This window comes from Apteryx rowi, unplaced genomic scaffold (genome assembly GCF_003343035.1).
Source record: "Apteryx rowi isolate R43461 unplaced genomic scaffold, aptRow1 scaffold_315, whole genome shotgun sequence".
Taxonomy (NCBI): domain Eukaryota; kingdom Metazoa; phylum Chordata; class Aves; order Apterygiformes; family Apterygidae; genus Apteryx; species Apteryx rowi.
This window is the reverse complement of record NW_020449586.1, coordinates 177,614-205,442: the sequence shown is the minus strand read 5'-3', so window position 1 is coordinate 205,442 and position 27,829 is coordinate 177,614. Positions and strand designations below refer to the sequence as shown.

General features: G+C 60.7%; 1 protein-coding gene and 1 long non-coding RNA gene across 2 annotated transcripts; both read right to left on the bottom strand.

Moving 5' to 3' along the window:
- Window positions 1-729: 729 nt before the first annotated feature.
- LOC112968400 lies at window positions 730-2,088 on the bottom strand. The gene is made up of 3 exons (XR_003254344.1): window positions 2,005-2,088; window positions 1,594-1,666; window positions 730-816 (listed from the first exon to the last, which is right to left on the bottom strand). It is a non-coding gene; the product is annotated as an uncharacterized LOC112968400 (long non-coding RNA).
- Window positions 2,089-2,864: 776 nt separating this feature from the next.
- SIGLEC1 (sialic acid binding Ig like lectin 1) lies at window positions 2,865-27,676 on the bottom strand. Its single transcript, XM_026070604.1, has 22 exons — window positions 27,552-27,676; window positions 25,998-26,157; window positions 24,492-24,630; window positions 20,793-20,870; window positions 20,015-20,374; window positions 19,633-19,929; window positions 18,887-19,150; window positions 18,418-18,672; window positions 17,472-17,771; window positions 17,164-17,358; window positions 16,054-16,308; window positions 14,302-14,604; window positions 12,817-13,071; window positions 11,681-11,980; window positions 9,999-10,259; window positions 8,690-8,992; window positions 7,764-8,018; window positions 6,361-6,648; window positions 5,364-5,615; window positions 4,429-4,728; window positions 3,678-3,932; window positions 2,865-3,187 (listed from the first exon to the last, which is right to left on the bottom strand). Exons 1-22 carry the CDS (start codon window positions 27,674-27,676, stop codon window positions 2,865-2,867), a joined length of 5,523 nt encoding a protein of 1,840 aa, XP_025926389.1.
- Between the last annotated feature and the right edge of the window lie 153 nt (window positions 27,677-27,829).

Below are 27,829 nucleotides of genomic sequence, written 5' to 3'. Positions count from 1 at the left end.
GCTTGAGGGCTCAAAGCCAGTTGGGATAGTGCTGGAGGAAGGCGTGATGAAGAGGGGAGGGTGCCCCTTTYGGGAGCCAGGCTGATCCCTTGCTGATCTCCCACCAGCAGGCTGAAGCAGAAGGTTGGATARGATCCCAGGGGAGCCCAGGGAATAATTCTGGCCCCTTTTGAGGTCRGCCATCGCTGGGTGCTAAATCTCTTTCCAAGTCCCTCTGAACAGACACAGACTGCTCATTGCTCCGTGTTTTATTTCCAGACAGATGAGTAGCACATGGGGAGGCCCCGCTACATGGAGGCTACGTGGCATCACAACCGGGCAGCACCCTGCTGCGATGGTCTGGGCCAAAGGATGGCAGAGATGAAGACGCTGATGCCAGGCTCTTGCCACCACCCCAGAAATATTCCTCTTGCATTTTGCAGCCAGAGAGGGGCTCTGAGCAGTCACAGCTTTCCTGTGCCTGGCACACATGGTGCACCATGCACTGGCACGAGCTCAGGAGACCGGGCCCGGAGTGAGAACAACATCCATGGTGAGGAAGGGGACAGGAGAGTGGCAGAAAGGGGAGGAGAGGATGGACTGAGAAAGGCAAGGGCTTGGAGGGAGGGTGGAGTTGGAGCTGGGTTACCCAAGAGTGGTGATTGCCAGCTCAGGCCACAGATGAGTATTTTCCACACCAGCTCTCAGTCCACAGGGCTGGGAATTTGCATCATTGGCCTGGATCCGGCCAGGCAAGGGAGGTCTGTGCAGTTCCAGCACAAGCTGCTACAGCTGCTCCTGGGCCAAAGAGCCACCAGTCTAGGAGGCTCCGTCCACCTGGAAAAGGACCCCGTGGGTTAAGCACCGGCTGGGGAACCCTTCCCCTGGCAGAACCTTGAGCACCAGGGAACCACAAGCAGAACCGAGAACRTCTCCTAGAGATGGGCCAACATCCATGTGCTCTTTGAACCCCTCTGGGAGTAGTCTGCAGGGGGGAACTGATTCTCACGAGGCTTTGCCTCCCTCTCCTGCTCTTTCCCAGCTCTAGGAACGAGAGCCACAGCCAGGGTGGCAGCACCTAACACAGACTAAAACTGAGCCCAGGTTGGGCCAGATTCCAGCCTGCCTATGAGCCCTGGATCAGCCAGCGGGTGTGATTTGGCTTCCTTAACCCCCATCCAGACTTGAGCATCCAGACATCTTCGTGGGCTGGACCTACATCCTCCCACCAGTGCAACACCTGAAAGCTCTTGGGGACTTTGGTAACTGTTGTTCCCAGCAGCACCAGAAAAGTCCTTCTCCAGCCATTGCCCAACACGTGTTTCATGGGCTGCAGTCAGCCTGGGGAACTGGGGAAGTTCATGAGACCTCAAAATAGGTGACGTGGGGAGAAAACTGTCAAGGAGGCCTGGGTCAGAGACGAGGGCATGGCGCAGAAAGCTTCTGGGAGCAGCAAACCACGGGGCGAGTCCGGGAGCCTGCAGGACCAGGCCCTTCCCAGAAGCGGTCTCATGCCTCCCGCCTGCTCTCCAGCACGCCGGAGCCCACGGCCTCCTCGCAGGGATCTCCCCAGAGCTCAGGAAAGGGGTCCCAGTGCCCCAGCGCGGGTCCTACCTGCGCCTGCTCCCGTTTACTGTTCAGTTCAAAGGTGTCCTCAGCGCTCGGCAGGCCCCAAATCTTCCTCATCCTAGGCGGGAAGAGGGAGCGAAAGAGAAGCGTGGTGGTTATCGTTAAAAAAAGGGTATCGCAGAGGCACAGAGGAAAGCCCAGCGAGGTGCGGTACCCGCCGCGGGGCAACCTTCCGCCGTGGGATGCGACTGCTGCCGYGGGACGGATGAGCCAGGAGAAGCTCAGCCAGCAGCTGCGCGGGGAGCTGTGCCCTGCCGTCCCCACCACGCTCCTCGCTGCGGATCCGCGGCCCCCCCCCCAAGCAAAGCACGAGGGCTGCAGCCCTGCCTCCCTCCCGGCCCGGTCCTGCCCCTCGCCCCAGCCCACCCCGGCAGGACGAGGCCAAAGCAAGGTTACCTGGGCCACAGCCTCGCAGCGGCAAAGGCCACCGCGGCGGCGCAGATCAGCGCGGTGAGCAGCCCCGCCAGGACGGTGAACGCGAGGAGGTGGGAGAGCGCTGCGGGCAGAGGGAGAGGACGGACGGTTGCTCCCAGCGACCCCGCTCCCCGCCACGGCGGCGGCAGAGCCGCGTTTCTCCGGTCTGGATTGCTCCGCGTGGGCCAGCACAGCWTGAGGCAGCCGGGGCAGAGGGTGACATCCCCGTCCCCCCCTGCACGCGCGTGGGTCCCCGGCTGCAGCCGTTCCCAGGGTCCGGGGGCAGCCGGCCAGCGAAGCAGCCACGTGCCACCGCTGGGGCTGAGCCATGGCGGTGGCTGCTCCCAGCGTGCCAGCACCCGCTGCACTGGCCCCGGCTGGCATGTGCCTGTGCCACCCCGCTCCGGACGCGTGTCCTGTCCCCCGGGGGACCAGCCCAGCGATAAACAGCATCACCGTGCTTTGCCTTTCGTTGCACCAGTTCCTCCTCGTGCTTTTGTTGGGTCTGTAATGTTCAACTCAGTTTTCTGCTCCTGGGTTTTTTGGGTTTTTTTATAGTCCTTAAAAAGTAGCCGTCAGACCCTTCAGGAGGAAAAACTCCTCGGATGGAATTAGCTCCTTCTAAAAGGAGGGAAACTTAAACGCTGGGCAGCGACGACCCCGGCCGCCTTCCTCCCTGCCTGCAGCCGCACGCTTTGGCCASTCGCCCCCCTCGCCCTAAAACCGCCTTTTCCGCTGAACTTGCTGCTTGCAAAGGGACGCACGGAGCGGGGARCAGCGTGCCACGGCATCGCCAGGGYAGGATCCGTCGTGTCCCCCCCCTCCGCGGGGACGCCGCAGGGTTACTCACTGCGGACGTCGAAATAGGCGCTGGCGGTGGCGTTGCCGGCGGCGTTGTCGGCCACGCAGGTGTACTCGGCCGCGTCCTCCGGCCCCAGGCCCTGGATCTCCAGCCGCAGGGTGTTGTAGGAGGCAAAGGCGCGGAGCCGCTGTCCCGCGGTGGTGGCAGTGGCGGCGGCGGGGGCTCGGCTGGAGGCCAGGAGGTGGCCGCGGCGGTACAGGGCAAGGGCGGCGCGCGGGTGGCTCTCGGCGGTGCACACCACGATGCCCACCTGCCCGCCGCGGTTCTCCAAGAAGGTGCGTACGGACAAGCCCCGGGGGGCGTCTGCAAGGGGGGGGAGATGGGGCTGGCGGGGGGGGGGGGCTACAGCACCGGGACCCCCCCACCGCGGCACCTGGAGCAAGGGGCTGCCCGGTGCGAGCCCTCCCCAGGGCTGGAGATTTCACCCCCATCTCCAGCTCGCCAGCCCCTCCCTGGCCTTCGGCCTCGCCTGGTGAGTCCCCTCCAGGCTCAGAGCATGTTGGCTCCAAGTTTGGGGCTCTCAGGGGTGGCTGTGATCACCAGCTATGCAAAACCCACTGCCGGCTGCCCTGGGTCTGGAGGGGGGAAAAAGAGAGAGAAGAGGAAGGAGGAGGGGGGAAAAAGAGAGAGAAGAGGAAGGAGGAGGGGGGAAAAAGAGAGAGAAGAGGAAGGAGGAGGGGGGGAAAGAAAGAAGAGGAAGGAGGGGGGAAAAGAAAGAGAAGAGGAGGAAGGCCAGGCTGGTCCCCAGCCCACGCGTGACTCGGGGGATGCCGCGGCATGGGGGCAGGCTCACAGGTCACGCTGAGGCTGGCCGGGGCCGAGGCGGCGCTGCCGCGCGTCCCGCTCGCCTGGCAGCGGTAGGAGCCGGCGTCGGCACTGGAGACCCGGGCGAAGACGAGGKAGCCGGCCGGTCCCTCCTGCAGCCACCGGCCGTTCTTGTACCAGGTGAAGTTCGCCTCCTCCCCGACCCACGGGGCCGCCGAGCAGGTCAGGGTGGCCGCGGCGCCTTCGGGGACCTCGGGTGAGGGCTCCATGGCGATTCTGATGGCTGGGGAGGAGGAGGAGGAGGAAAGCCGGAGGTGCTGGGAAGCCGGGATGAGTGCATGGGATGGCCCTCACCACCACCCATCTCCAGCGCTCCCAAGGCTGCGCCTGCAGAGGCTGATTTTAGGGGAGCTGCTAAAGCCCCCCCAGACATAACCCTGCCTCCTATCAGCCATCGCCACCCCCAGCCTCCAGGCGCAGCTCCAAACCCCACGGTCTCCCTGGCTCGTCGCGGCTGTCCGGGGACCCCCATGGGGTTTCGCTGGCCAACTCCATCGCCCCAAACCCCAGCACACCCCAGGCTCCCGCGGCAGCGGTGGAGGCACGAGCACGGGGCGGCACGGGCGCAGCCCCCCGCCCGGGACCGTGCAACGCTCAGCTTGGGGTCTGCCCCCCAGTTTCCCTGGGGATCGCGGTGCAACAGCAGCAACCCTGCTGCCGGTCCCCGTGCTAGGGCCGCTCGCGGACGAGGACGCGGCRGTCCCCCGGGGGACACTCACGCTCCACGGCCAAGCGCACGGACGTCGAAGCGGCGCCGTAGCCGTTGCTGGCCGAGCAGACGTACGGCCCCTCGTCCTCCGGCGCCACGGCTCTCAGCTCGACCCGCAGGGAGTTGGGCGACGCCTGGACGCTCAGGCGCGGGTCGGAGGCGCCCTGCGTGGAGGCCACGGGAGCTGGGTCGGAGCCCCGGCGCAGGGTGATGGCCGAGGGCGGGTAGCTGTCAACGGTGCAGTGCAGGATGGCCTGCCGCCCCCCCGGGCTCTCCAGGAAAGCCGTAAGGGACAGGTCCCGGGGGCCGTCTGCAAACACAAAGACAGCGTTTGCCTCCTCGAAAACACCCTCCTGGCTCTGGGGATGGAGCCTGGCATCAGGGAACCATCGCTCTCTTCCCAGGTGGGGTTTTCTTTTATTCCTGTCTGCAGCTGGAGGGGAAGGGGYGCAATCCAAGCCCTGGAAATGCCCGTGCCTGAAGCAGCCCTCTCCCAAGCCAGCGCAGCTGAGCCGTCTCTGCAGCGTTGCCGAAACAGCATCGCTTCACACAGCTGCAAGGGTCCAGGCGGAGGCACAGGGCACGGTCATGCAAGCCCCTGTCCGTGCAAGCTGCAGATATCCCTCCCCTCCTTGCATTCCCATCCCGCAGACCACTGCGATGGGAGCCCCGGGCCAGCAGCGGGGCTGCAGGGTGCCGGGGGTCCGAGATGCCGCGCGGTGCCTGGGCATCCACGGGAAGGGGGCAGGAGGCAGCAGGTGGCGACACAGCCCTTCCCTTCCAGCTCCCCGGCAGACCGGCAGCAATCCGGCCCCTTCTGGAAATGGCCTGGATGGACCCCTGTTGCATGGGGGACCCCCCCAGCGCTCCCTGCCCGGGCCCCGCGGTTGCATCCCCGGGCTTGCAACGGGCGCCGCGCACGGCTCCGGACGGCCGCTCACTCACAGAGCACRCGCAGGGCGGCGGGCAGCGCCCGGCGGCCGCTCTGTCCCGCGCCGGCCTGGCAGGAGTAGGCGCCGGCGTCGGCGGGCGACGCGGCGGCCAGGGCCAGCGTGGCGGTGGGGCCCTCYGCCAGCCACCGCGTGTTCTTGTACCAGGCGTAGACGGTGCCCGGGCGGGCGCCGGGGGCCTCGCAGGTCAGCGTCACGCCGGTCCCCTCGGGCACCTCGGCCGCCGGCTGCACCACCACCCTGACGGCTGCGGGGAGAGCAGAGAGCTGCACGGACCCAGCTCCCCAAAACCCCCGAGCCCCCCAAACCCAAGACCCACGAGCTCCCCAACCCCCCTGAGCCCCCCAAACCTCCAAGACCCATGAGTTCCTCAAATCCATGAGCCCCACAAGCTGAGCACCCAAGCGCCCCAAAACCCCCGCGACCCACGAGCTCCCCAAATCCCATGAGACCCATGAGCTCTGAGCCCCCCAAGACCCCCCCAAAGCCCCAAGACCCACAAACTCCCCAAACCCCCCCAAGACCCACAAGACCCCCACATCCCACAAGACCCATGAGCTCTCCAAGAACGAGCCCCCTGAGCCCCACAAGACCCCTGAGTCCTGTGGGCCCCCCCAATTCCCCCTGAATCCTGCGAGCTCCATGAAACCCCTGAGCCCCACGAGACCTCTGAGCTCTCAAGCCCCCCAAACCCCCCAAGCCGTGGGTGCAGCAGTTGCCCCATGGGATTTCCCTGCTCCAGGGAGACCTCGCACCACCCCTTTCACAGCGAGGGGCAGCACCAGGTGGAGGCTCCGGCTGCCCATCCTCGCCCGCAGGTGGGAAAGGTCTTCTCCAGCACCCCGAAGCCACCGGGCTCCTTCATGCATGGATGCCTGGGCCGCCCAAACAGCAGGAAGGGCCAAACGCACGCCCCTGCCCTTCCCGCAGCCCCTTTTCGGCTGCCGGACAGCAACGCCCGGCATCTCGGCCAGGCGCCCCGCCAGACTCACTCTGCAAGCGGAGGTGCAGGGAGGTGCGGGAGCTGCCCAGGGGGCTGCGCGCCCGGCACTCGTACTCGCCCTCCGCCGCCGCCGCCGTTGCGGTCCCCAGCTCCAGCCGCAGGGCGTTGGGCTCCGGTCGCCCCGCGCYGCCCCGTGCCGGGCTGGCGGCCAGCACCTCTCCGGCCCTGCGCAGGGTGAGCTCGGCGGGCGGGTTGCTCTCCACGGTGCAGGCGAGGATGACCGCCGGCCCCTCGCCCGTCTCCAGGAAAGCCTTCAGCCGCAGGTTCCTGGGGGGGTCTGGGGAGGAAGCGAGAGGAAAAAGAGAAGCTGAATTGAGGAAAACCACTCGTTTTGATAACTCAGAAACATCCGGGGCTTGGCAGAGTGGTGCAGGGATGAAATTCCCRCGCCCGCAGCACTCGGCAGGTGGCACTGGCCGATCTCGCTCTCCGCAGGGCTGTGAACGCGGGCGATGATGCTTCTCCGCTGGGTTTGCTAAGTGGTGGGGGGGGTAACGCGGCCCTTTTTCGGGACGCTCTGCCTCCTCCCCCATCCCGGGGCTGCTGCAGCTTCCTCCAATCTGGCCGTCGTTCAAAATAACGCCCGGGGTAATTCTCTGAGCCCATTTTTATCCTGCAATGCCGTCGCTCGCCGCCACCCTGCAGCGCTCGTGGTTGGGGGCACGTGGGCTGGCCCGGCTCGGGCTGCCGCTGCCATCCCGCTGCTCCTGCTCCCGCTCCTGTCACCATCCCGCTGCCCACGCCGCCCTCCCTGGAGAAAACCCTTTTGCCCAGCAATTCACGGAAACCCTTATAGCGAGGCTGGCGGAAAAGCCACACAAATGTGCATTGCTATTCAGGCCCGTAATGCCAAGATTTTTTTTTTTTTTTTTTTTTTTTTTTGGCAGCATCCATCTTCCCTTCTCCATCCAAAATCAGGAGGAGGGAGAGAAACAATAAACTCAGTGCCTAGGCCTGAGTTTCTCTGCAGGGTTTTTCCAGGAGAGCTACTCAACCACAACAGATTTATAAGTTAAAGCCATCTCTTTCTACCAAAAAGGAAAATCTTCCGTTCTGACTTGCAACTACATTTTCTTGTGCGTGTCTTTTTTTAAACAAGGTCTGYTTCTCATTTTCCAAATCAGGAAGAAAAAAAAAAAAAATCACGCAATGTTTCTTGAAAGCCAAACATTTTTCTTTTCCCACTCTCAACACAGAACRTGAAGTTGGGGAATTCGGAGAGAGGGAACTTCACTGAAATTTCCTGCGGCCCCTGCGTGGGGCAGTTCAYCCATTCTGGATTTCCAGGCATGGGCCTGGGGGCGAGAAGCTGGGCTTGGTTAGGACCCGGGACTGGCAATGGGGCCCTAGGTGGGAACCTGGGGAGGTTTTGCAGCCCGGAAAAAAGCTTACAGAGGACRTTCAAGGTGCTGGGGGACGAGCTCCGGGTGCCCTCGGGGGTTTGCACGGCGCAGCGGTAGGAGGCGGCGTCGCTGCTGGCCACCCGGGGGAAGGCGAGCGACGGGGCAGGGCCGCCGCTGAACCAGGCGTTGTCCTTGTACCAGGTGTAGCTCGGCGCTCCCCGGCCGCTGCGGGCCAGCGCGCACGTCAGGTTCACGGCATCCCCTTCGCGGACGTCCGGAGAGGGAGAGATCCAGACCCTGGCGGCTGAGGYGGAAGGAGGAAGAGAAACAAAACTTGGGCAGAGCGACTTCTGYGGGGGCAGAGGTGTTTGCAAGACGGGCGGGCAGGAAAGCGGTGGGTAATTTGGTGGGAGACCTGGCACAGGTTGGTGCTGCCGTTTTGGGCTGTCGTCCTTCSAGACAAGAGGCGATGAAATCGCCTTAGCCCATCTCTGCAAATGCTCTCCCCACCCAGGACAACGACGATGAACGTGCTGGCATGGCCAAGGCTGACAATAACCTGGATGGGAGCTTTCTAGAGCAAAGCAAGATCTTTGCATTGCCTCTAAGAGGGAGCCGGAGCTCCTTCTCCATGTGGATCCTTCCCCAACAGCGTGCAGGAGACACACAGCTGTTCGGGAATACAACGCATTTCTGACATAACCATCTGCCCCTCCATCCCTCCCCATAAACACTTTTCTCTATTTCTTCCCACTTTCTATACTACCTATCCTATTCTCTCTTTCTCTCCACTTCCCTTCTCCATAAGCATCCTCCAGCTCGCTCGCGTCCACCTGCACATCTTCGTGCCAACCTCACTGCGTCCATCGCTCCCTCCACAACTCATGCACCTGGCATCTGGGACCTCAGTCCCAGTCCCATCCCTGCTCCCAGCCCCATTCCYGGCCCTCGAGGCAGGACCGGCCCCACACTCACTCCCCGCGGTGAAGTTCCCCGCGGTGCTCGCGTTGCCGTAGGCGTTGCTGGCCAAGCACACGTACTCCCCTTCGTCCTCCATCACCACGGCGTGGATCTTCACCCGCAGGCTGTTGAGCGAGGAGGACGYGCTGAGCCGTGGCGGGGCCGCGGGCTGGGGCTGCGCGGTGGAAGCCACAAGCACGTCTCCCTTGAAGAGAGCCAGCTCGGCCGGCGGGTTGCTGTCCACGGTGCACTGCAGGATGCCCAGCTGCCCCTCGGATGTCTCCAGGAAAGAGGTCAACACGGGCTCACGGGGTGGATCTGCCCAGGCGAGACATTGTGTGTATGTTGAACAAACCCTTTGCATGCCCTCATCCTGCCCGGTCTCCACCTCTGGTCCAGGTGGGCTCTCACCCCCTCCAGGTCCCATGTTACATTGCCACCCCCATGTGGATTTTGGATACCCCAGGGTGCTTGGAGTGGCTCTTGACACCCCTCTTCTAGCACCCAGCTCCAGCCCCAGGTCAGCAGCATCCAACACTTGCAGCAGAGCATAAACCAGACTTTTCCTTTCCCACTTTTTCCCCTCCATCCCAGAAAGACATTATTTTCCCAAAACTGAAGTCTTGAAAAATTAAGGTAAATTCAGGTCAGTTGAAAACATGTCATTTTAACAGAACTGAAACAATCATTATTGCAATTTCCCCCTCCATTTTATGTGACATAGCATGCAGGTGAGACATGGGATGGCCACACCATTTCTGATCAGAAGGTACTGTTTGAAATGGGATGTGTTTGACCGAGGTGGGTTTTATTCCAGACCAAGGAATCCTCCTTTACAGAGGAGATGTTTCCGTAGAACATTCCGCTTTCAACACTGTGCTATTTCTAAGGGTAAAGGATGTCTCATCTTAAAATTTGCAGAGCCCTGATCAAAATCCAGCCTCTTTCTGTGCCCGGGACATGGGGCACCGGGGACAGCACCAGCAGTTAGGGCTGTGCAATGCCACCACAGCTGGCTCCAGCCTGATACGCTGCCTTGCAGCCCTACTTGACGCCCTGCCTTGCTCCGGCACCCTCCGTGTCCTCTCCCCAGCTTCTCCCCTGGCTGCTGCCATGTGCCTTGCAAAGCAGCACATCAAAGCAAAGCCCGTCCCAGCGCCGAGCCAAGCCCGCTTTGCMGTCCATCCGTTGCCCCTGGAATTAGACCAGATAATCCTGTTGCCTGGATGCTGCCTGCTCCCTGCCTCGACACACCAAGCTCTGGGATGCACCCTGCTTCCAGTCTCACTTTTCCCTCAGTATTTCCCAAGGTGATCCCACTTACAGAAGACACGCAGGCTGATGGACGGAGAGATGCTGGTGCTGGCTCCCGTGGGACTGTGGGCTTTGCAGTGGTAGGAGCCCATGGCTTCACTAGAGATATGGGGCAGGGCAAGGAAGTTGTCTGAGCTTTCTTGGATTTGCTTGCTGTTCTTGTACCACGAGTAGATGGTGTCCTCCAGTGGGTCTCCCATCAAGTCGCATGTCARGGAGACTTCATCGCCTTCAGTCACCTCCGTGGATGGCACAACAAGGACTCTGGCCGCTAGAGCATGGAGATAAGCCACAATCAGTTCAGAGAGCAGCACAGCAGGGTTTGGTGGGGACCAGCTCCTTTCCCTGACCAGTCCCCAAGACAGGCCTGTAACAACAAGCTGGAGCTCGCRATGGGCTAGGAGGTGTCACAGAGCTGCATGAACCAGGTTTGGAAGAGCCTCCCTGAGGCCACCCAGACCATCTCCACACCCCGAGACTGAACTGACACTGCCCAGCAGGATTAACTAGCATGCAACAAAATCTGAACCACATATCTTGTATAATGATGATGAACCTATTGATGCTCCTGTTATAATCAGTAGAGGCCATGGATGCTAGGCAGCATTGGTGCTGGCAGTAGACATGTCCATGCAGACACATGCATTTAGATCTATCACTCAGAGAGCCAAATCCCAACCCAGAAGTCCAGAAAATGAATTCACTTCTGGATTCCTGATAAATTCCCTGTACGTCTAAGGTGTTGGCCAGCCGCAGAGTTTCAGGGTCTGGGTGCAGAGCCAAGTGTTCCCCAGTGTCTGGGTCTGGAGTGCTGATTCTGCACCAACACCAGCCCTCAGCAGCCACGGAGGCCTCTTTCCGCCTTCCCGGGAAGCCATCCATGCAGGCGATGGGCTACCAGCTCGTATCAGAGCCCCTGGGCACAGAGAGCCCTTCCTCACCGTGGAGACACGATGCTCTGCATCGAACACTACCAGTAATGAAACATCCCACCCGAACCATTTCTGAGGATATGGGCTGAGGAGTTCTAGAAGTCACCTTAAGAGGCGACAACTTGTCAKCTGAGCTGCAAAACAGAGCATGCCAGACACTGGCTTATGCTGGCTTCTATATAAAATGCTTTAACATAAACCATTTCCCTGCTGTGATTTGCGGTGAGCAGGAGCGCACCCGGCTGCGGTAGCTTAGCTGCTTTGGGTTGTCTGGTCATAGCCTGAGATGCTCAGTGACATTTCTCTCAACTGCTCTCATCAGGGGACAACTCCTGGAGTACTATCTCTTCCCATCGGACAGCAGCAGAGAGRCAGAAACACGGAGAAAAGGTCACGTTTCATGTTAATTCTCGCCTGCCACAGAGCGGGTCATGCTGCAGCCCACCTTTCTCACAACATTTCCCACCGCGTCAGAGCGGTCTGAGCATGCAAGGATGCACTTTGAGGAGATACGTTGTGCCTTGGGTGGCGGGATCTTTCCAAAGAGGTCTTCCCTACCCTCCCCACTCCCAGTCCTGCTGCGGTGGGGTGATCACACCTCAAGGGTGTGAGCAAGGTACCAGGTCTGCTGCTGCCACCAAGATGGAGACAGCTGGTCCCCGGGATGGTGCCACCTCCCTGCACCGTGGCGTTGGGCCTGGTGGTGAGCCCAGCGCGGCAGGGCATCAGCGAGCCCACCGCGACGTCGTCCCGTACTCACTCTGCACACGGAAATACAGGCGATGGGACACGGTGCCGTGCGCGTTGGTAGCGACGAAGCGGTAGCTGCCCTCGTCCGACAGCGTGACGTCCCAGATCTCCGCTCGGAGGGCATTTGGGGAGGTCGTGACGCTGACCCGTTGGCTGGGGCTGCTCCCCGGGTCGCTGGAGGCCACGAGCTCGTCTCCCTTGTAGAGGTCCAGCTGGGCAGGAGGGTTGCTCTCCACCGAGCACTGGAAGATGGCCAGCCTTCCTCTCTGCGTCTCCAGAAACAGAGTCACCCGGGGGCCCCTTGGGGGGTCTGCACAGGATGGAGAAACACTGTTTTGGTGCCAGAACCGCTTTGAAGAGTTCTCACACTGCTCCGTGGCTCATGCATGGCTACCAGGCCCCCCCCCGCATGCAGACTCTCGCAGAAACCAACATCCATCAGAGGACTTGCAGAGAGACAGCAATAAACTGAACCTCCTTCGAAAGGGGAAGGAAGGTTTCTGCTGGCCGGGGCGTTGTCAGACCAGGAATCGCAGAGGGACCACTCGGTCTCCACCYGCAGCAGATACCTGCACGGGCTAATGCTACGCAGTCACTCTCAAACATACACATACTCTGCCGTGCAGCTTCGCACCTGCCTGATCACATATACATGCTCGGACACGCACTGAACGCAGACTTGTTCAGTGGGGAAATAGAGACGGCGGCAGATATCCCCGCTCAAGAGCTTTCCTGGAGAAGCTGCGTGACCAGCAAGGAGCAGAGAGGCCCCTTGTTTTCACAGCTGGGCAGGGGGAAGCAGAGACTTGGAGGCTGCAGCAGAAGCACTCGTGGGTTTTGGAGAGGCCAGGAGAGCGGTTGGATGCAGAAAGGAGCAGCATAGGGGTGACTGCAGGCAGGAGGAGAGGGGCAGGCTCGCTCAGTGGCTCCCATTCGTATCCATCCATCCATGCACAAATACGCCACGTGCTCCCCCTTATTTGCTTCCTGCAAAGGCACATGTGCGCTCACATCCCTCCCRCGTGCCTGCACCAGCTCAGCAAGAGCAAGGGCTCTTCCCGCTCTTCTTCTGGCCACGGCTGCACACTTTCCCTGCCCCAGGGACCTGCTCCTGCAGGAGCCAGGATACCCCAGCGCCGCACTCACACAACACGTCCAGGGAGACCACGGCCGAGCTCCGGCTGGTCCTCTCCGTCGTCGCTTTGCAGTAGTAGAGCCCAGCGTCCGCGCTGGCCACTTGCTGAAATGCCAGGGAGGCCTCCGAGGCCTCAGCGAGCCGCTGGCCGTTCCGGTACCAGGTGAAGTTAGGCAGAGCCGAGGAGTCGCTGCTCACCCAGCAGGTCAGGTTGACGGCTTGGCCTTCCAGCACCCGCAAGGAGGGAGCCGCCTGGATCCGGGCAGCTAGGGCACGGCAGAGGCAAGAGCGATTCAGAGGCGGCCCCGGGAAAGCCAGCCGTGCTGCAGGCTCATCCGCAGGAGCTTTGCAAAGCCTGGGGCATGCCGGCACGCGGGCGTAGCGTGGGCAGTCAGGACATTTAGTCRTGACCGTTCCAGGAGAAGGCAAGCGCCAGCTAATCCTGGCACGCCAAGATGGGGACAGTTCTTAAAAAAAGAGACCTCGGGGCGTAAGGAGAGGCAAGCGGGAGCTCCAGCRCGTTACGTGCGTGCGCAGAGCGGCTGGATGCAGATGCGAAGGCGCRCGGAGGCGTGGGAGCGGGTCCGTGCCTGGCGGCGCGCATGCAGGCGGTGCGTGCGCAGTGCCGGTGCGTGCCTGCATTGCTCCCGAGCGCGGCACGGGAAGCGTTGCCGCCAGACAGCGCTCGGCATCGTGAGCCGCGAGGGGCTCCAAACGCTCGCAAGGTTTGCCAGATGTCTCCGAAGGCGGCAGCAGCCGAGCCAGTCGCGCCAAACTGGCTGTTGCCTCTCCTGCCTTCCCAGCAGGCAGACAGCCACCCACCCCTTTTCCCCCCCCCCATCGTGTGCGACACAGTCATGGCCCGCACATGCTTGCGATAGCTAGTATTTCATCTGCGCGCGGGGAAGCTGGTTTTAATTTCCCCCGAGTTCAGTCGCAATTCGAGCCYGAATTGGACGCTTACGGCTTTGCAGAAAGCAGCCTCCTCTGGGAAATGCAACACACAGCGATGCGCGGAAGGCCAAAACGTCTCCCTTCCCCTTGCTCCCCACAGCAAACCCCAGCCCTCYGCCTCCTCTGGGGCTAAGGCAGCATCAGAGGGGCCAGGTGCCAAACACCATCCTCCAGGACCCGGTAGACGGGGTGTCAGACAGCCACCCAGGGCCCCAACAGCACAGGGGCTAATGCGCCCGCAGGAGATGGCACTCGTGCAATCCCACACTGTCCTTAATCTTCCCAGGCTTTTCTCTTTCTCTAGGAATTCCCTCCCCTTCCTCCCGTCTCCCAGGATTTTCCTAGAGAGCATTCAGACCTTCTTCTCAGCCCTCTAGCTGGAAGCTCTTCTACGTTCCCCTTACAAGACCAGCTCTCCATCCTTCTCCCCAGTGCAGGGATGTGTGGTACCTGGGTCTGTCCTGCCTCCCAGCTGTCCTCCCGGGGTCTGACCCCCAGGCCTTCCCATTGCCCCTTCCGCGACACCCCAGCACGATGCTCACTCTCAGCCGTGAAGTCCATAGAGGCACTTGAGTTGCCTTGCAGGTTCCTTGCCAAGCACACGTAGGTCCCCTCGTCTTCCAGCACCACYTCACGGATCTCCACCTTCAGGCTGTTGTACGATGGGGTCGCGTGGACSCGTGGGTTGGTGGCTGCGTGGCAGTCCCCTGTGCAGGCTATTGCTTCTTCTCCTCTCAGTAGGGTCAGTTGGGCCTCCGGGTCACTGTCAACAGTGCACTGAATGATGCCCAGGTGCCCACCCTGGGTCTCTAGGAAGGAGCTCATCACAGGTAGTCTTGGCGGGACTGCCGGGGTAAAACCACATTGCTGAGAATATTATCAATCCCTGAGATTAGGAGAACCCCAAGAAATCCCCTCTCGGCTGCTGAGGACTGTCAGACAACTGCGGATGTAGTCACTAGTTTCTCATGCTACTTGAGATGCTCTTGAGTATCCCACCCACCCTCCGGCTGCCAGACCACAGGGTCCCCGGGCACAGCCGCCCGCTCTGTRCAAGGGGCTTGCATCCCCCAGGCATTCTTTTTTCCCCAGCTGGGTTGAGCTCAAGGTCCAAGCTCAGGTGTTTGTGCTCCCACTACTGGCCACAGAGCCGAGGGAGCAACTGATCCGGCTCACCAAACCAGGTGCAGGCAGCAGGCTGAGCCTGGCAGCTCCGTGGCCACCACCGATGGCCGAGGCTGGGTCTCTGGTGGCTCAGAAGAGCTCAGACTCGCACCCCAARCTGGGTGTCTGCAGCCTGGAGCTGCATCTGATCTCTGCCCCCTCCTCCCCGGCACCAAGCGCAGGAGCGGGGCGGCTGCGGGGGATCCCGCTCCAGAGCCCAGAGAAGGAAGGAGCCCGGGTCTGTTAACCACAGGAGGCAATGCCACGTGGCTCCAAACCTCCGGACAGGACCTGCTGGGAAGCCCACAGCCTTGTGCCTCCTCTCCCAGCACGCGCCTTCCCTCCCCTCGCTGGGTCATGCAGCGGCAAAGGGGCAGAGGCTGCAGCTAGGAGAAACACGAGCTGCGCAAGACTCGGGGTTACCGCTACTCCGAGGTCTGCTTTAACGACCTCCACGAGCCGACGTATCCGACAGCCTCTCATCCGGGAGCGGCTGCGGAGCTCCTGCCGTGACGGACCACACTCAAAAATGCGGAGCGTGGTCTGCAGAGAGCCCAGCGGTGCAGGCGCCTGGGGCCCAGCTCTGATGGATGTTTCCTACCCTTATGAAAAAAAAACACCCCTCTGTCAGGACTTTCCAACTGTATCTCTCCGGGTTTGCTCTCAGGGAAGACTATGTTTTATAGCACAGAAAACAGCTGGAAGGTGAAATCAAACTGGAATAGCGTGATTTTATCACAGCGAAATGCAGGATCAGGACGACCTTCCCTGTTCCGAGAAACTGAACGTAGTTTCACAGGACATGTTAAAATTGTTTGGTTCTTGGGAATTCTGAAATTCTCTGGATTTTTACCATTTCCCACCCCCTCCCCAAAATTGCAAATTTACCTCCAGAAGGGAAATTTCTGAACTCTGAACATTTCTACTCAAGAGCTCTTCAGCTTTTTGCCTGATGGAAAAAGCCTGGCGCCGTCAGCGTTAGCTAGAGCAGCCCAGGCTCGGCATGCAGGTGGCGGGAGCAGGGCGTTCCCAACGGAGTGGCTTGGATCCAGGGGCTCCCCGCACACTTATCCATGCGCTGGGGTCATCCCTGGGGGATGCTCACCTCCTCGCGGGGAGAGGGCACTTACAGAGCACGCGCAGGGGCACGGCTGCCGAGGTGTCGCTGCCACCGCCTCCGCTGCTGCTCCAGGCTCGGCAGTGGAAAGCGCCCGCATCCCGGCCGCGGATGGACGGGAAGAGCAGCGCCGCCTCCGAGCTCTCCGCCAGCCGCCTGCCGTTCTTGTACCACGTGTAGGTGTCCGCGGGCTGGGCGGCCTGGCACGTCAGGGTGACGGCGTCCCCTTCGCGCACCTCCGCCGAGGGCCGGATCAGCACCCACGCAGCTGAGGGAGGGGTGGGAGAGACGGGCCGTCAGGGAGGGAAGGGAAACCGCTGCCGCGAGACCTCTGCCCTCCCCGAGGCTCTGCCGGAGCAGAGGTCCCGCGCCCTGGTTTCCTCCAGCGGGCTGGCTGCAGCTTCAGCCAACGAAGCTACGAGGACCCTGGGAAGCAAGCGAGCCGGAGATGTCACCGTCCGAGCCGTTTGCCCCAGGCTCGCTGCAGCCCCAGGCACTTCCCCGGGATGCAGTCTCGCTCCCACCAAGCTCCCACCTTGCTCAGACCATTTGCTCCTCCACCAGCTGAGGCACTTGGACGGAGACATCTCAGACTATTCGAAACGAAGCCAAGCCAACTAACCCCAACACCCAAACTGATGTTCATTCCCTTTGGAATTGGAACTTCAGGGACATTTTGTTTCRACGTCCTTTGGGACTGGTTCATCTTGGGCTTTCCCCTCTCCCCCTGAAYGCGGCTGAAGGAGCCACGTTGCCCCGTGAACTCCAGAGCTGGGGAAGCGGCCAAGGGCTAAAGGGAGGAAGCAGGAGGAACCGCTCCTGCTTGAGATCGGTTATCRCTTGGGGCTTGCGGGGAAAGGGAAGAAATGGGTCTGACAGACTTCATTACAGGTTTTGTGGCATTTTTAAAAATAAAATTCAAAAAAGTCTCCAGCTTCGCAAATGGCTTCGAAATACCCAAAGCCTGTGGAAGTGCTGGGAGGAGGGCACCTGCCCCAAGCGTGCCATGAGCTGTCGCTGCTTCGGACACACAGTTTAGATGGCAGCAGATGCCCCTCCAGTGCCAAGCTGGGGAGACGATTGGTTGATACTGGGGGCCTGGGTCCCTTCTGAGCTCCTGCACCCACTCGTTGCCTTCGTCCTGGCACGTCCCCATCATGTCCTGGCTCCCTGAGGTTGGACTGTGCCTGGGCACACGTGGCCTGGAGGAGGTTGGGGCACTCCAGCAGGTCCCAGCCAGGCTTCAGGAAGGCATAACCCATCCTGCTGGGCAGAAACCACCCGGATGGACCCCAGGTTTCATCTGTGCCTGGAGAACCTTTGGAGGAGGGACCATGCTCAAAGACCTAGGGACAGGAGCAAGCCCTCAGGGAAATCAAGACTTTCAGCAGCACCTTTCCACCGGGAGGCAACCAGGATGATGGGACTTACTCCGGGCAGTGAATGGCCTGGCAGCAGTGGCATTGCCGTAGGCGTTGCTGGCCGTGCAGCGGTATTCCCCGCTGTCCGTGGACACCACGGCRCGGATCTCCAGCCGCAGGGAGTTGCGGGAGGTGGTGATGCTGAGCCGCTGGTTGGGTGCCGCGTGGGAGTTGGTGGTGGCCACCAGGTTCCCGTCGTGGTAGAGGGCCATGGTGGCCGGCGGGTGGCTGTCCACAGTGCAGTGCACGATAGCCAGCTTGCCATCCTGCGTCTCCTGGAACAGGGCAATAGTCGGGGTCCGGGGCGGATCTGTGGGACAGGGAAAGAAACCGCTGGCTTTGCCGGCCCTCAGTACAGCAGCTGGATACAGCAGCTCAGGAGACCCCAGCGCAGCGTCCGCTACCTGAATAACAAACCATGTGTCACGTTTAAGCCCAGCCCTGCCAGCAAACGCAGCTGCTCTCTGGAGCTGCTTTCTCACTTACGTAAGCGGGTTATATTTACTCTCAGAAATGTCGAAGCCAAACCCAAGACCGTTTTATTTTTCCCCTGACTTGCAAAAGCTCAGGAGCTGTTATTATCATAGCTGGCTCCTCGCTTTGCAAGCTCCGAGCGGAGTTTATGGCCTGTAACGGAGCAGTGGATGAGCGGTAGATGTTGCAGCGAACGGACAGGTCGCCGTTACAGAGAACAACTTTAATAACTTAATAATAGAGAACTTTTTGGTATCTTCAAATGTTGTTCGTGCCCGGAAGTCGTTGCCACCGTAGCATCTCCTACTGTGTTCTCACAACCACCCAGAAGGGCTGAACACCCCYGTTCAGTGATATTTAAGGTGTTTGGTGCAGGCGTTTTTTCTCTTGGGGGTTTGTACAGCACCCGACGCAAAGGGACCCTCGTCCGTCGGGGACACCTGGTCCCCGGCAGAGCGGTGGCAGCGGCCACGGGCACTCACATGTCACGCTGAGGCTGACGGCCTGGGACGTCACGCTGCCCAGGTCATTCTGCACCTTGCAGGAGTAATAGCCCGTGTCGCCGACGGCCACGTCGTGAAACACCAGCGAGTGAGCAGAGCCCTCCTTGAGCCACACGCTGTTCTTGTACCAGGTGTAGTTGAGGTCCYGGTTCTCCCTGCCGGGCACGTCGCAGGACAACGCGGCCGTGGTCCCCTCCCGCACCTCGGCCGCCGGGCTCACGGAGATCTCTGCGGCTGGAGGAGACGGGAGCGTGTTCAGAGCCGCCCCCGGGACAGGGAGGAGATTCCCCACTGGGCAGACCCGATCCCAACCCCTCAGGTGCAACCAGGCTGGAGACTGGGGAGAGGAGATCCCTCCAGCCCCTGGGGTGGCAGGGCAGCAACGGAGGTGGCCCCCATCCTGCACCCGACAGCGGGGTTTCAGTCTCCCACTCATCCCGGTACTCACAGAAGACGTAGAGGGTCACAGCCGGCGCYGCTCCAGACCCGACCGAGTTCTCGGCTTCGCAGTGATACTGGCCGTAGTCCTCACGACGGACGTGCTGGAGGGTCAGGACCTGCTCGCTGGCCACGGCCGCGCCGTCCTTGTACCACCGGTACGCGGTGACCAGCGGGTAGCTGCTGTTCACAGTGCAGGTGAAGGACGCCGTGTCGCCCACACGGATGTTCTGCGTGGAGGGGTTCAGGGACACCTTGATGTCCTTAGGGACATCTGCAGGACAGACAGACGGAAGATGGGCAAAGCTGAACAGGCAGCAGGATCTGCAGGACGCTGCCATGGACTTTCCTGACATCTGTATCTGAGGGTCACCCGGGAAGGGAGGTCTGAGCTGCTCTCCTCCGAGCGGACAGGCCATCCCTGGAGCAGAGGGCAGCTCTGCTCGGATGAGAACTGAAAAAACAGAGCAAGGTCTGATGGCAGCAAAGCGGGACACAAGTGGCTCCAACCCCCCGGGTGAGGAGGGATGYGCTCGGAGGAGGTGCTGCACGTCCAGGAGCATCCCTGGGACCTCTGCCAGCCCTAATTATGGAGATGGGTGTGAAGCTGCGAGGAGGAGGATGGGGAGGAAGGGAGCTGGATGCAGCCCTGCTCCAACTTTTAGCAAAGGCTTCCTGGCGGGGAAGCAGGAGAGAYCCAGGCACGGCAGCTGCAGGAGAGGCGGCAGCTCTGTCCTTCTGCCCTGCCCCACGTACGTCTCACCCGCAGGATGACCTCCCCCGTGGCCTTCTTGGACCCCAGAGAAACTTCGCAGAGCAGCTTTTTGGAGTGGTCCTTCCAGGAGAAGGAGGTGTTGAGTGTCTGGCGGAGATACACCCCGCCGGTGTCCAGCTGGACGCTGGTGGACACAGCGGAGACCTGCGCGTTGTAGCCCCTCCAGCGCAGGGCGACGCTGCCGAAGGGGCAGACGTAGGGAGTGGAGCAGCGGAAGGTGGACGCAGCCCCCTCGGAGATCTCCTCATTCGCCGCAGTGGTTGGGCGCTCGGGGTCATCTGGGGACGCAGAGCAGAGGGCAGGGGATGGGACATCCGCACAGTGCCCGCGGCGGGGGCGGGCGGACACGGCGGCAACACTCACCCAACACCGTCAGCATCACRTCCCGCGCGGCCGACCACCGGTCACCGTTCACGATCTCGAACCTGAACCTGTAGGTCCCGCTGTCCTCGGTTGTCACCTCCCTGAGCAGCAACGTGCAGTTGTGCTCAGCAGGGTCCCCCAGGAGCCTGGTGCGGCTCCTGAACCTGCCGTCCGCCTCGTCTTGGGCCGCCGAGTGGTAGACCACGGTCTTCTGGCCATCGAAATCCTTGTACCAGATGGCCACGATGCCGGCGCTGGCCGAGACGCTGCTGGGGTAGCTGAAGGTGCAGGGGATCACCACGCACGAGCCCGTCAGGCCCTGCAGGGCTTCGGGGTAGGTGACGCCCCACGAGCCAAGGACTGCATGGGAGAGAAGGAAACGGAAAAGGGGGGTCAAGGCACCAGCAAAATTTTCAGGGCGGCCACCACTCGGTGCCTTGATGACACATCCATCAGTGACACCATATGCGGTTCTCAGCTCTCCTCTCCCATGGGTGATAAACGCCCGTGGATGGACCACGGTGAGCGTGGGAGAGGAGAGCGATGCGTGCGAGACAAAACCTTGCAGGACRAAGTCTCGAGGGGGAAAAGGGGGATGCGACTGGGGAAAGCCCGGCCGGCGGTCGATGCTTTCCAACAGCAAGGTGCACCAGCCGGCTTTGGAAAGCCAAGCGCCAAACCGCCAGCAGTGGGAAGGAAAAGTCTCCCTCCTTGGCCAGCCGGCTCCCCAGGGCGGGCAGGAGGCACGACCTGGCCGTCGGGACACATGGCACCGTACCGTGCGGGACGAGGCCGGCCAGGAGGATGAGTCGTGGGACCGGGAGCATGGCAGTCCGGTGGGGGCACCCACGAGGTCCTGGTGGGAGGGGAAAAGAGAGGTTCACGCCATGAGATCCCAGAGCACGGGGAGTCGTCACGGTTAGCATTTAGCAAAGAATTTCCCGGCAGCAAAAAGAGACGGGTCAAAGGCCCTTGAGATGTGATACAAACTGGTAAAGCCCGTTTTTTCTCCCCATTGCACTGCCACATCACACCTCAACCCGAGCTCTACCAGGAGATGCGTCCSCTCTCTGCAGTCCACCGAGCCTCTGGCCACAAGCTTGTCCACTAAGGACTGCACGGGGACATGTATCCCCACTCATTCGCGTCAACCATCCACCGTCAAAACTTGGTAATCGCAGGATATTCCGTTTGCAGCTCCACGGGCGTCGCTCCGGGCTCGTGCCGCTGGCCCCAGCGAGGGCTGGTTTGGCCTCGGGCTCCACACCGGTTTGCTGAACTTACTCAACGGAGGGAGTAAAGGAAGAATAATACAATGCCGAGGTGGCGAGCGTATGTACCACACAGGCACGGAATAGAGCAAATGCTGGTTATGTGAATAGGGAGTGAAAAATAAGAAAAAGAAGGGGAAAAAAACACAGAAGAAAGGGGGTCACTTAAAAACATTGCTGATGTTAGGTTACACGGTGCAGCCGACAGTCAGGCTTAAATCACTGGTCACTCGAGCCTAAAAACCCTTTCTAGCTCTTCACTCYCTAATTCAAAACATCTTCCTTATTTTATAAGGTAGCATAGGCACTTGAGATAATTTACCCTGCTTTACACTGTTTCGCACAACCGAGTAGCTTGCAAACAGATTTTAGCTGCTAACGTATTAACTGCGTGGCAGAAACCGCAGGTTTGGCAACACAAAGGTCATTAAATGACTTTGGCAATTAGGGATGATTTCTGTTTTATTTGACCTTTAGCAGAGAGGGGGTTAGGAATTTATTTCGATTCTCAGCAGGTTGTTTCAACACCRTTTCATTCTTTTTGCATTCTTCCCACTGATTCTTATTTTCTAYGAGATGGGATTTATTAATGCAAACCTTGTCATTATAAATTTTGTCTTGAGCTAGGAGCAACGAAGGCAGGGATAATATTTTAAGTTAACGTCGATCATTAAAAAGGGCTTATATTGTGTTTTTATGGCAGCAGGGTCTGTGGAGCTCTTTGATTAATAGTAATCTTAAATTCTGGCAAACTTAAAAATAAAAGAAAAGGGACTTGACAGCTTGTTCCCGGAAGACCTCAGCTACATCTAAGCAAGACGAGACCTCGGCGATGCACACAGCCCCTGTTAAAAGCTTCCCAGTAGCACAGCCTCACTGGGCACGTGGTTTAACGCCTACCTGTCCGCGGGCGAGGAAAGCGTTTAAAGGTGCCGACGGCCTTTGGGAGCAACGGGTGGTTTTGGCTCTTTTCCCGCGGAGCCGATGCTGCCGCCGAGGAAGCGTCGGCTGCGACGTTCACCCACGCGCCGGCCGGGGAGCAAACACTGGCAGAGAGACGGTGGAAGAAGCAAACCATCGGACACCGCAGTTTYGATTTTAACTAGCGCCAGCCACGGTTAGGACGAGAGTCCCCGCGCGCTTTGGGCAGCGACTCCCTGGGAGCGACCTGGGACGCCTGCGCTTGCTTTCCGATGTCACATACGGGTGGGATGGTTTAAAAAAAAAAAAAAAAAATTTGCAGTTAATGGGATTAGTAGCCTTTTTTTTTTTTTTTTTTACAGAGCCAGAGCAGTAAGAGCACATGGGGGAGGCGTGCATGCCAGCGAGGGCTCCCTGCAGCAGGGGGTCCCGGGGGTCCCCTGCCCCGGCCAAGAGGCGAGCGGCTCCGCCAGGCCAGAAATAGCCATGAGCAGCGAGGGCTGCCGGTCTGCAGGGCGAGGAGGAAGGAAATGCCCCGTGCGCGCACCCCGGCTGTTTCTCAGGGTCAGCTTTTCAGCCCGGACGCTCACACCACAGCCGAGTTTCATTTCTGCTGCCTGGCTTCACCCAGTTTCGTTTTCTCCAGCCRGCGTGGTGCCACCAGGACCCTCCATCAGAGGGACCGAGTCTTGCACAAGGATGCAGAAATTGCAGCGTGAACCTCGGCTGAGGCGCTGGGCACGGAGCTAGACCCCCCCTCAGGTTAAACCTGCCCGGGGTCCATGGTCCAGCAGCACACGGGGCGGCTCGGATGCTCTTTGGTTGCTGGGGATCTCGATAAAAACCTTGTGTGCACATGGATAACCCAATGGAGGTTTAGGAGAGCAACACTGTGCAGAGCAAGTTAGCAAGATAACATGGACTAGACGAGAGTATTGAGGTGTTATGTACTGGAAAGCAGGAAAAAGCCATCATCTAGCGAAGGACCCTGTAACAGTCTCCTATGCACCTATTTCTGCGCTCACGCCGAGCTGCCGCCTGCCTGTCTCTGCAGGCTGGGGGACAACAAATGCAAGAGATATCGGTTATTTCTTCCAGTCTCCATTGCCATAGAAACGTGGCAGCTCAGGCAGAGCACAAGAAGGGGCAAAGCTCCGCTGTTCTTGTCCTCAGCCTCCATCACCTCGCACCACCTCCCCAAGCCCAGCGAAGGGGAATGACACGGATGCAACCATGGGGCTGGCAGGCAGCATCCCCGGGACACGGGGTGCAGAGCAAACACCTGGTGCCTGCCCGGCTGCAGGAGCCGCTCGCCTTAGTCCCCTGCTCCGCAGCACCTGGCTGCGCCCRGCTCTCCCGCGGGCCGGCACAAGGCACCGCTGGTGCAGCCGCTCCGCCTGGTCCCACGCGCCCTGCAAGACCCCGGCAGCGAGGGTCGCCTTTGCACCGCAGGGTGCTGCACCTCCCGCTGCCCCCAGCATTCCCAGGAAGCAGGAACAGTACCTCTGCGCACAGGGAAAGAGTGCTCCCACCCTCCGGGACCTCCGAGCCGCAGCATCCAGAGACGGTGTCTGCCCCGGACTTGCTCCAAGGAGAGCTATTTATCCCGTGCACAGGGTGAGGATCCCAAAAGTGCATCACTTCCCCGTTTAGGGGTTTGTCACTGCCTCTGATTTTGGGAAGTGGCCGACGTCGTCAGCTATTTCTCGCCTCTTACACTTGCRGCGCTGCTTCGGGGCAGGCGCCAAGGCGGAGGCAGCGCAAAGCGGAGCGGCCCCGGCTCTCGGCAAGCACCCAACTTCCACCGGCTGCAGTCTTCAGGGGCCGGGGGCTCTGTGCCAAGGCCAGGGGGCTGCAACTCTCCCCATGGATTTGCCCTTCCCCAGGCGGTGCTGCTCTCCCAGTGCAGACAGGCTGCCTGTCCCRGTGCCTGCAAGGGGCTCATGGAGAAACCCAGGCACCCCACTCTAAGAGGGACATTTGGAAGACAGGATTTTTTGCAGGGGGAGATGCCCCAGTCCCTGGAAGCACCAGTCTGCCAGGTCCCGGTGGAGCAGTCCTAGCCACCACCAGCAGCAGCTCCAAACCACGCAGCCGCACTCCGTGGCGGTGGCTTCAGCATGGCATCCTGTGCTCTGGAGACGTTATTCTGTTATCACTTGGCGAGTTTTCAGTCCAGCATGCCCAGAATAAAGGGACGACTCCRCCAGCTCACCGGGAGGGGGTTTAGAGCTTGCCACCGAGGCCATGTCAAGACACGGGGAGATGCAAAGCTCCTGGGGTACCCGGGTCCGGCAGGAGCGATCCTCTCAGGTGAGGATCCTCCTGGAGGAGGCTGCAGATGCTCTCCAGAGGAACAAGTTGATCTCTGGCAGTTTTGGAGCGGGATCCAGGTCCAGCCTTTGCAGCAGGTGCTGCAAGGAGCTGCACCGGGGAAGGACAGGACCCTGACTTTATGGCGCAGGGCTAGCTCTGGGTCCAGCGCAAGTGGCCAGGAGCATGGGAAAGTCCCCTCCCAACCTTGGACCGCCATGTGTACCCCGCAGCATCCCGCGCAGGCCCCTCCGCAGGGCCGTGCCCGTGTCAAGCTTGACTCAGCTGCCTCCACGCGCTGAGCCAGCACGGCAGGAGAGACAGCTGCGTCCAGCCTCCTGGAGCAGCCGCTCGGGATGCACAACCCTCCGCTGAGCGCCGCTAACACACCCCAGCTCGGCGTGCGGAGAGCCCCTGCGGCGCAGCACGGCACGGCGGCTCCCGAGCTAGCGGAAACCCGAGTCTGCACATTCCTGCGGCGGGAGGCGGCACCGTGCACGCTCACCCCGCGGCGTTTGGGAGGCAGCCGGGCTGCGTTTCCTGACGCAGCACCAAGGTAAGAAGCCCCGACTCTGGCAAATGCGGCCGCATGGTATCTGGGCTCGAGCCAACCGGTGCCGGGAGCTCCGCAAAGAGCCAGGCTGGAAAAGCTCGTGGCGGCTAGACCCGGTTCCAGGCCTTGTTCTGCATCAGCCTTCCGGCCTCTGCTTCCCTTTTCACCCGTCTGCCTGTGTTTCCTCGAGCTCTCTCCGCTTCGCCTTTGCGCACCGCAGCTCTTGGCCTTTTGGTGCTGCAGTCCCCCAACTCAAGATGCGGGTGTTGCTGGGCCCAAATGAGGTTTCTCACCCTCCCCGGCTTCTCAGGGCAGCTCTGTTGCAAACTGGACCCCACCAGCGTCTGGCAGCGTGAGCCAGGAGGCGTTCGGCCCGAGCTGGGGTGGCAGCCCAGGCTGCACAAACACAGACTGCAGCCAGCTCCTGCAAAGCAGACTGGGCATCTCCACCCAACGGTCCAGGGAGTGTGGAGTCAGGCCAGGTCTGCAAGCAGAGCTGGGAAGCTCTCCAAGCATGGTAGATAGACCCAATTCTGCTCTGCCAAGACTTAGGTTTGCCAAAGTCCAAGTTGACAGCGCCTTTTGAGTCTCTTCCAAAGAGCCGTTTAGATATCTGCATTTCTGGAAGAACCAGCTTTGGGGCTAGCACCTGCAGAACCATCCCAGGAGCCTCATCCCTGCTCTGTGGACATGTCCTCAGGGTCAAAAGACCTCCTTGCTCTCCATCTCCACCAAGGTGGGACAACCCGAGTTACTCAGCAGACATGACTGAGCAATGCAACACCAAAACCAAGTGTTACTGGTTGGCCGCCAGCTCTCACATGCATTTCCACCAGCTCTAAGCTTGCACCCCACCCGCYGAGCTGCAGAGATCCAAGGGCTTCCCCAAATCAGCGACATGAGCCACAGCAGAGCTTGCTCTCACCCTTCGATCACCCACCAGCACCATGCCACGCATGCAGAGGGTGCCTGCCTCGAAGAGTCCTCTGCGCTGAGCCTTTATGTGGAGAGCAGCATCCAGTTCCTCTTTCCAGGTCCTGGGGCATGTTTCTCGAGGGTGATGTCCATCCGCTAAGGGGAACTCTCTGGGGAAATTGAAACAAATGAGCCAAATTAGTGAAAGTCTGCAACACACCAATGCAATGTACACCACGTGCCAAAACACGGAGGGGTGGCAGTCACTGCCGCTCAGGGACCAGTATCCTCTGGCATCCACCTTGCCCAGCTACTTCTCCCCCAGTGAGATGTTTCCTGGTGTGGCTCCAAACACGTCTTGTGTCCCACCACGTGTCCTAGGTGCCAACGGGGGGGACAGGGACTGCACCACGCTGTGCTCAGCCGCCTGGGCTCCCCCCCGCCTGCGGACTGTCCCTGCGGCTCCCTGGGAATGCAGCCCTTGGCATGGCAGCTCGTGAATGCACAGGGCCACGAGGCAGCCCAGCCACCCCCACAAATTTCAGGGAATGCTTTCAAAGTTGTTTATTTTCCACTGTGTTTTGCAGCTTTTCAGCTTTTCTCCATCACTCCCAGGGCTGGGAACCTACTTTTCCTTCAAAACGCCCCACGAGCTGTGTTTTATCATGCACCCTGCGAGGTGCGTGGTCAAATCCTGAGAATTGACAACCTGGGAAAGGCCACTCGGGTCAGACCTGACATGCACCGAGCAGGTCGCTCCCAGCTTGACTTATCACTATGGGCAGCAGCAATTCCTGGCCTCCAGGTTTCTCAAGACTCCTACTGCAGCTCAGGGCCTCCTGCACACCCCAACATGGGTGTTCCTGCTGCCCGTCCTCACCACCCTGCCTTCCTCCTGTCTGCAGCAGCATCATCCTCCTCCTCCCCCCGCTCGGTGCAGAGGGACCAGCATGGGATGGATCAAGCCTTACGTAGGGAGCAAAGCACCCTCGCAAAGCGGTCGGAGGCTGCAGGACAAGGAGGGACTTGAAAATCCCTCCCCAGCCCAGCAGCGAACCCGCAAGCCAAACCGCGGCGCGACGCTTGCCTGCGTTGCACCGGGAGGATGTTGCTGCCCCGAGCGCCGCAGGCAGCGCGCCCGAGCTGGGGTTTTGCCACATGCAGGAAAGCGGACGCTGGCTTTGGGCATTGCTCTGCAGCAGCCCTTAAAAAATAGCAGGTCCCTAGGAGGACGCCAGGGGACACAGAAATCCCCAGGAAGGGGGATTCTGGAGCTGGTGCCTGCATCCGAGCAGAGGCTGCCGGGTGGATGCTGTGATAAACCTCCCCGGGCAAAAAAAAAAGCAAGGTGGAAGAGGTGGAAATCAGCAGCGGCTGGGCGGCTTGCTGCTTCTCGCCGGGGGAAGGCGGCTGGCCAGCATACCAGGGCGATAAGGGGCCGCCCGGGGGCATCCCAGGAATTTGAGGTGTGGGCTGCCGGGAGGGAGAGCGGAGGAGAGCACGGACGGGAAGAGCCGGCATAAGTCAGCCTTCCCGCCGCAGGATTCCCCGCCAGCTCCAATACCTGCTAGCCGAGATCGCCCACCCAGCCGCGCTCCTCCGGGCTGAACCCTCCGGCCAGGCTTGGAGCTGGGTGGATACTGGGACCCCCAGCTTCCGAGTGGACCCCCGACATCCCTCAGAAATCATGTCGAGCTGCAGCTTAAAGAGGGAGAAGAGCGCTGTGTCATTGCAGGGAGCCGTGGGAAGGCCGTTCCCATTGCCGCATCTCCAAAGGACATGGGAGATGGATGGAAAACGGCCATGCGCAGCATCCGCACGGCTATTGCCCTTCGGCCACCC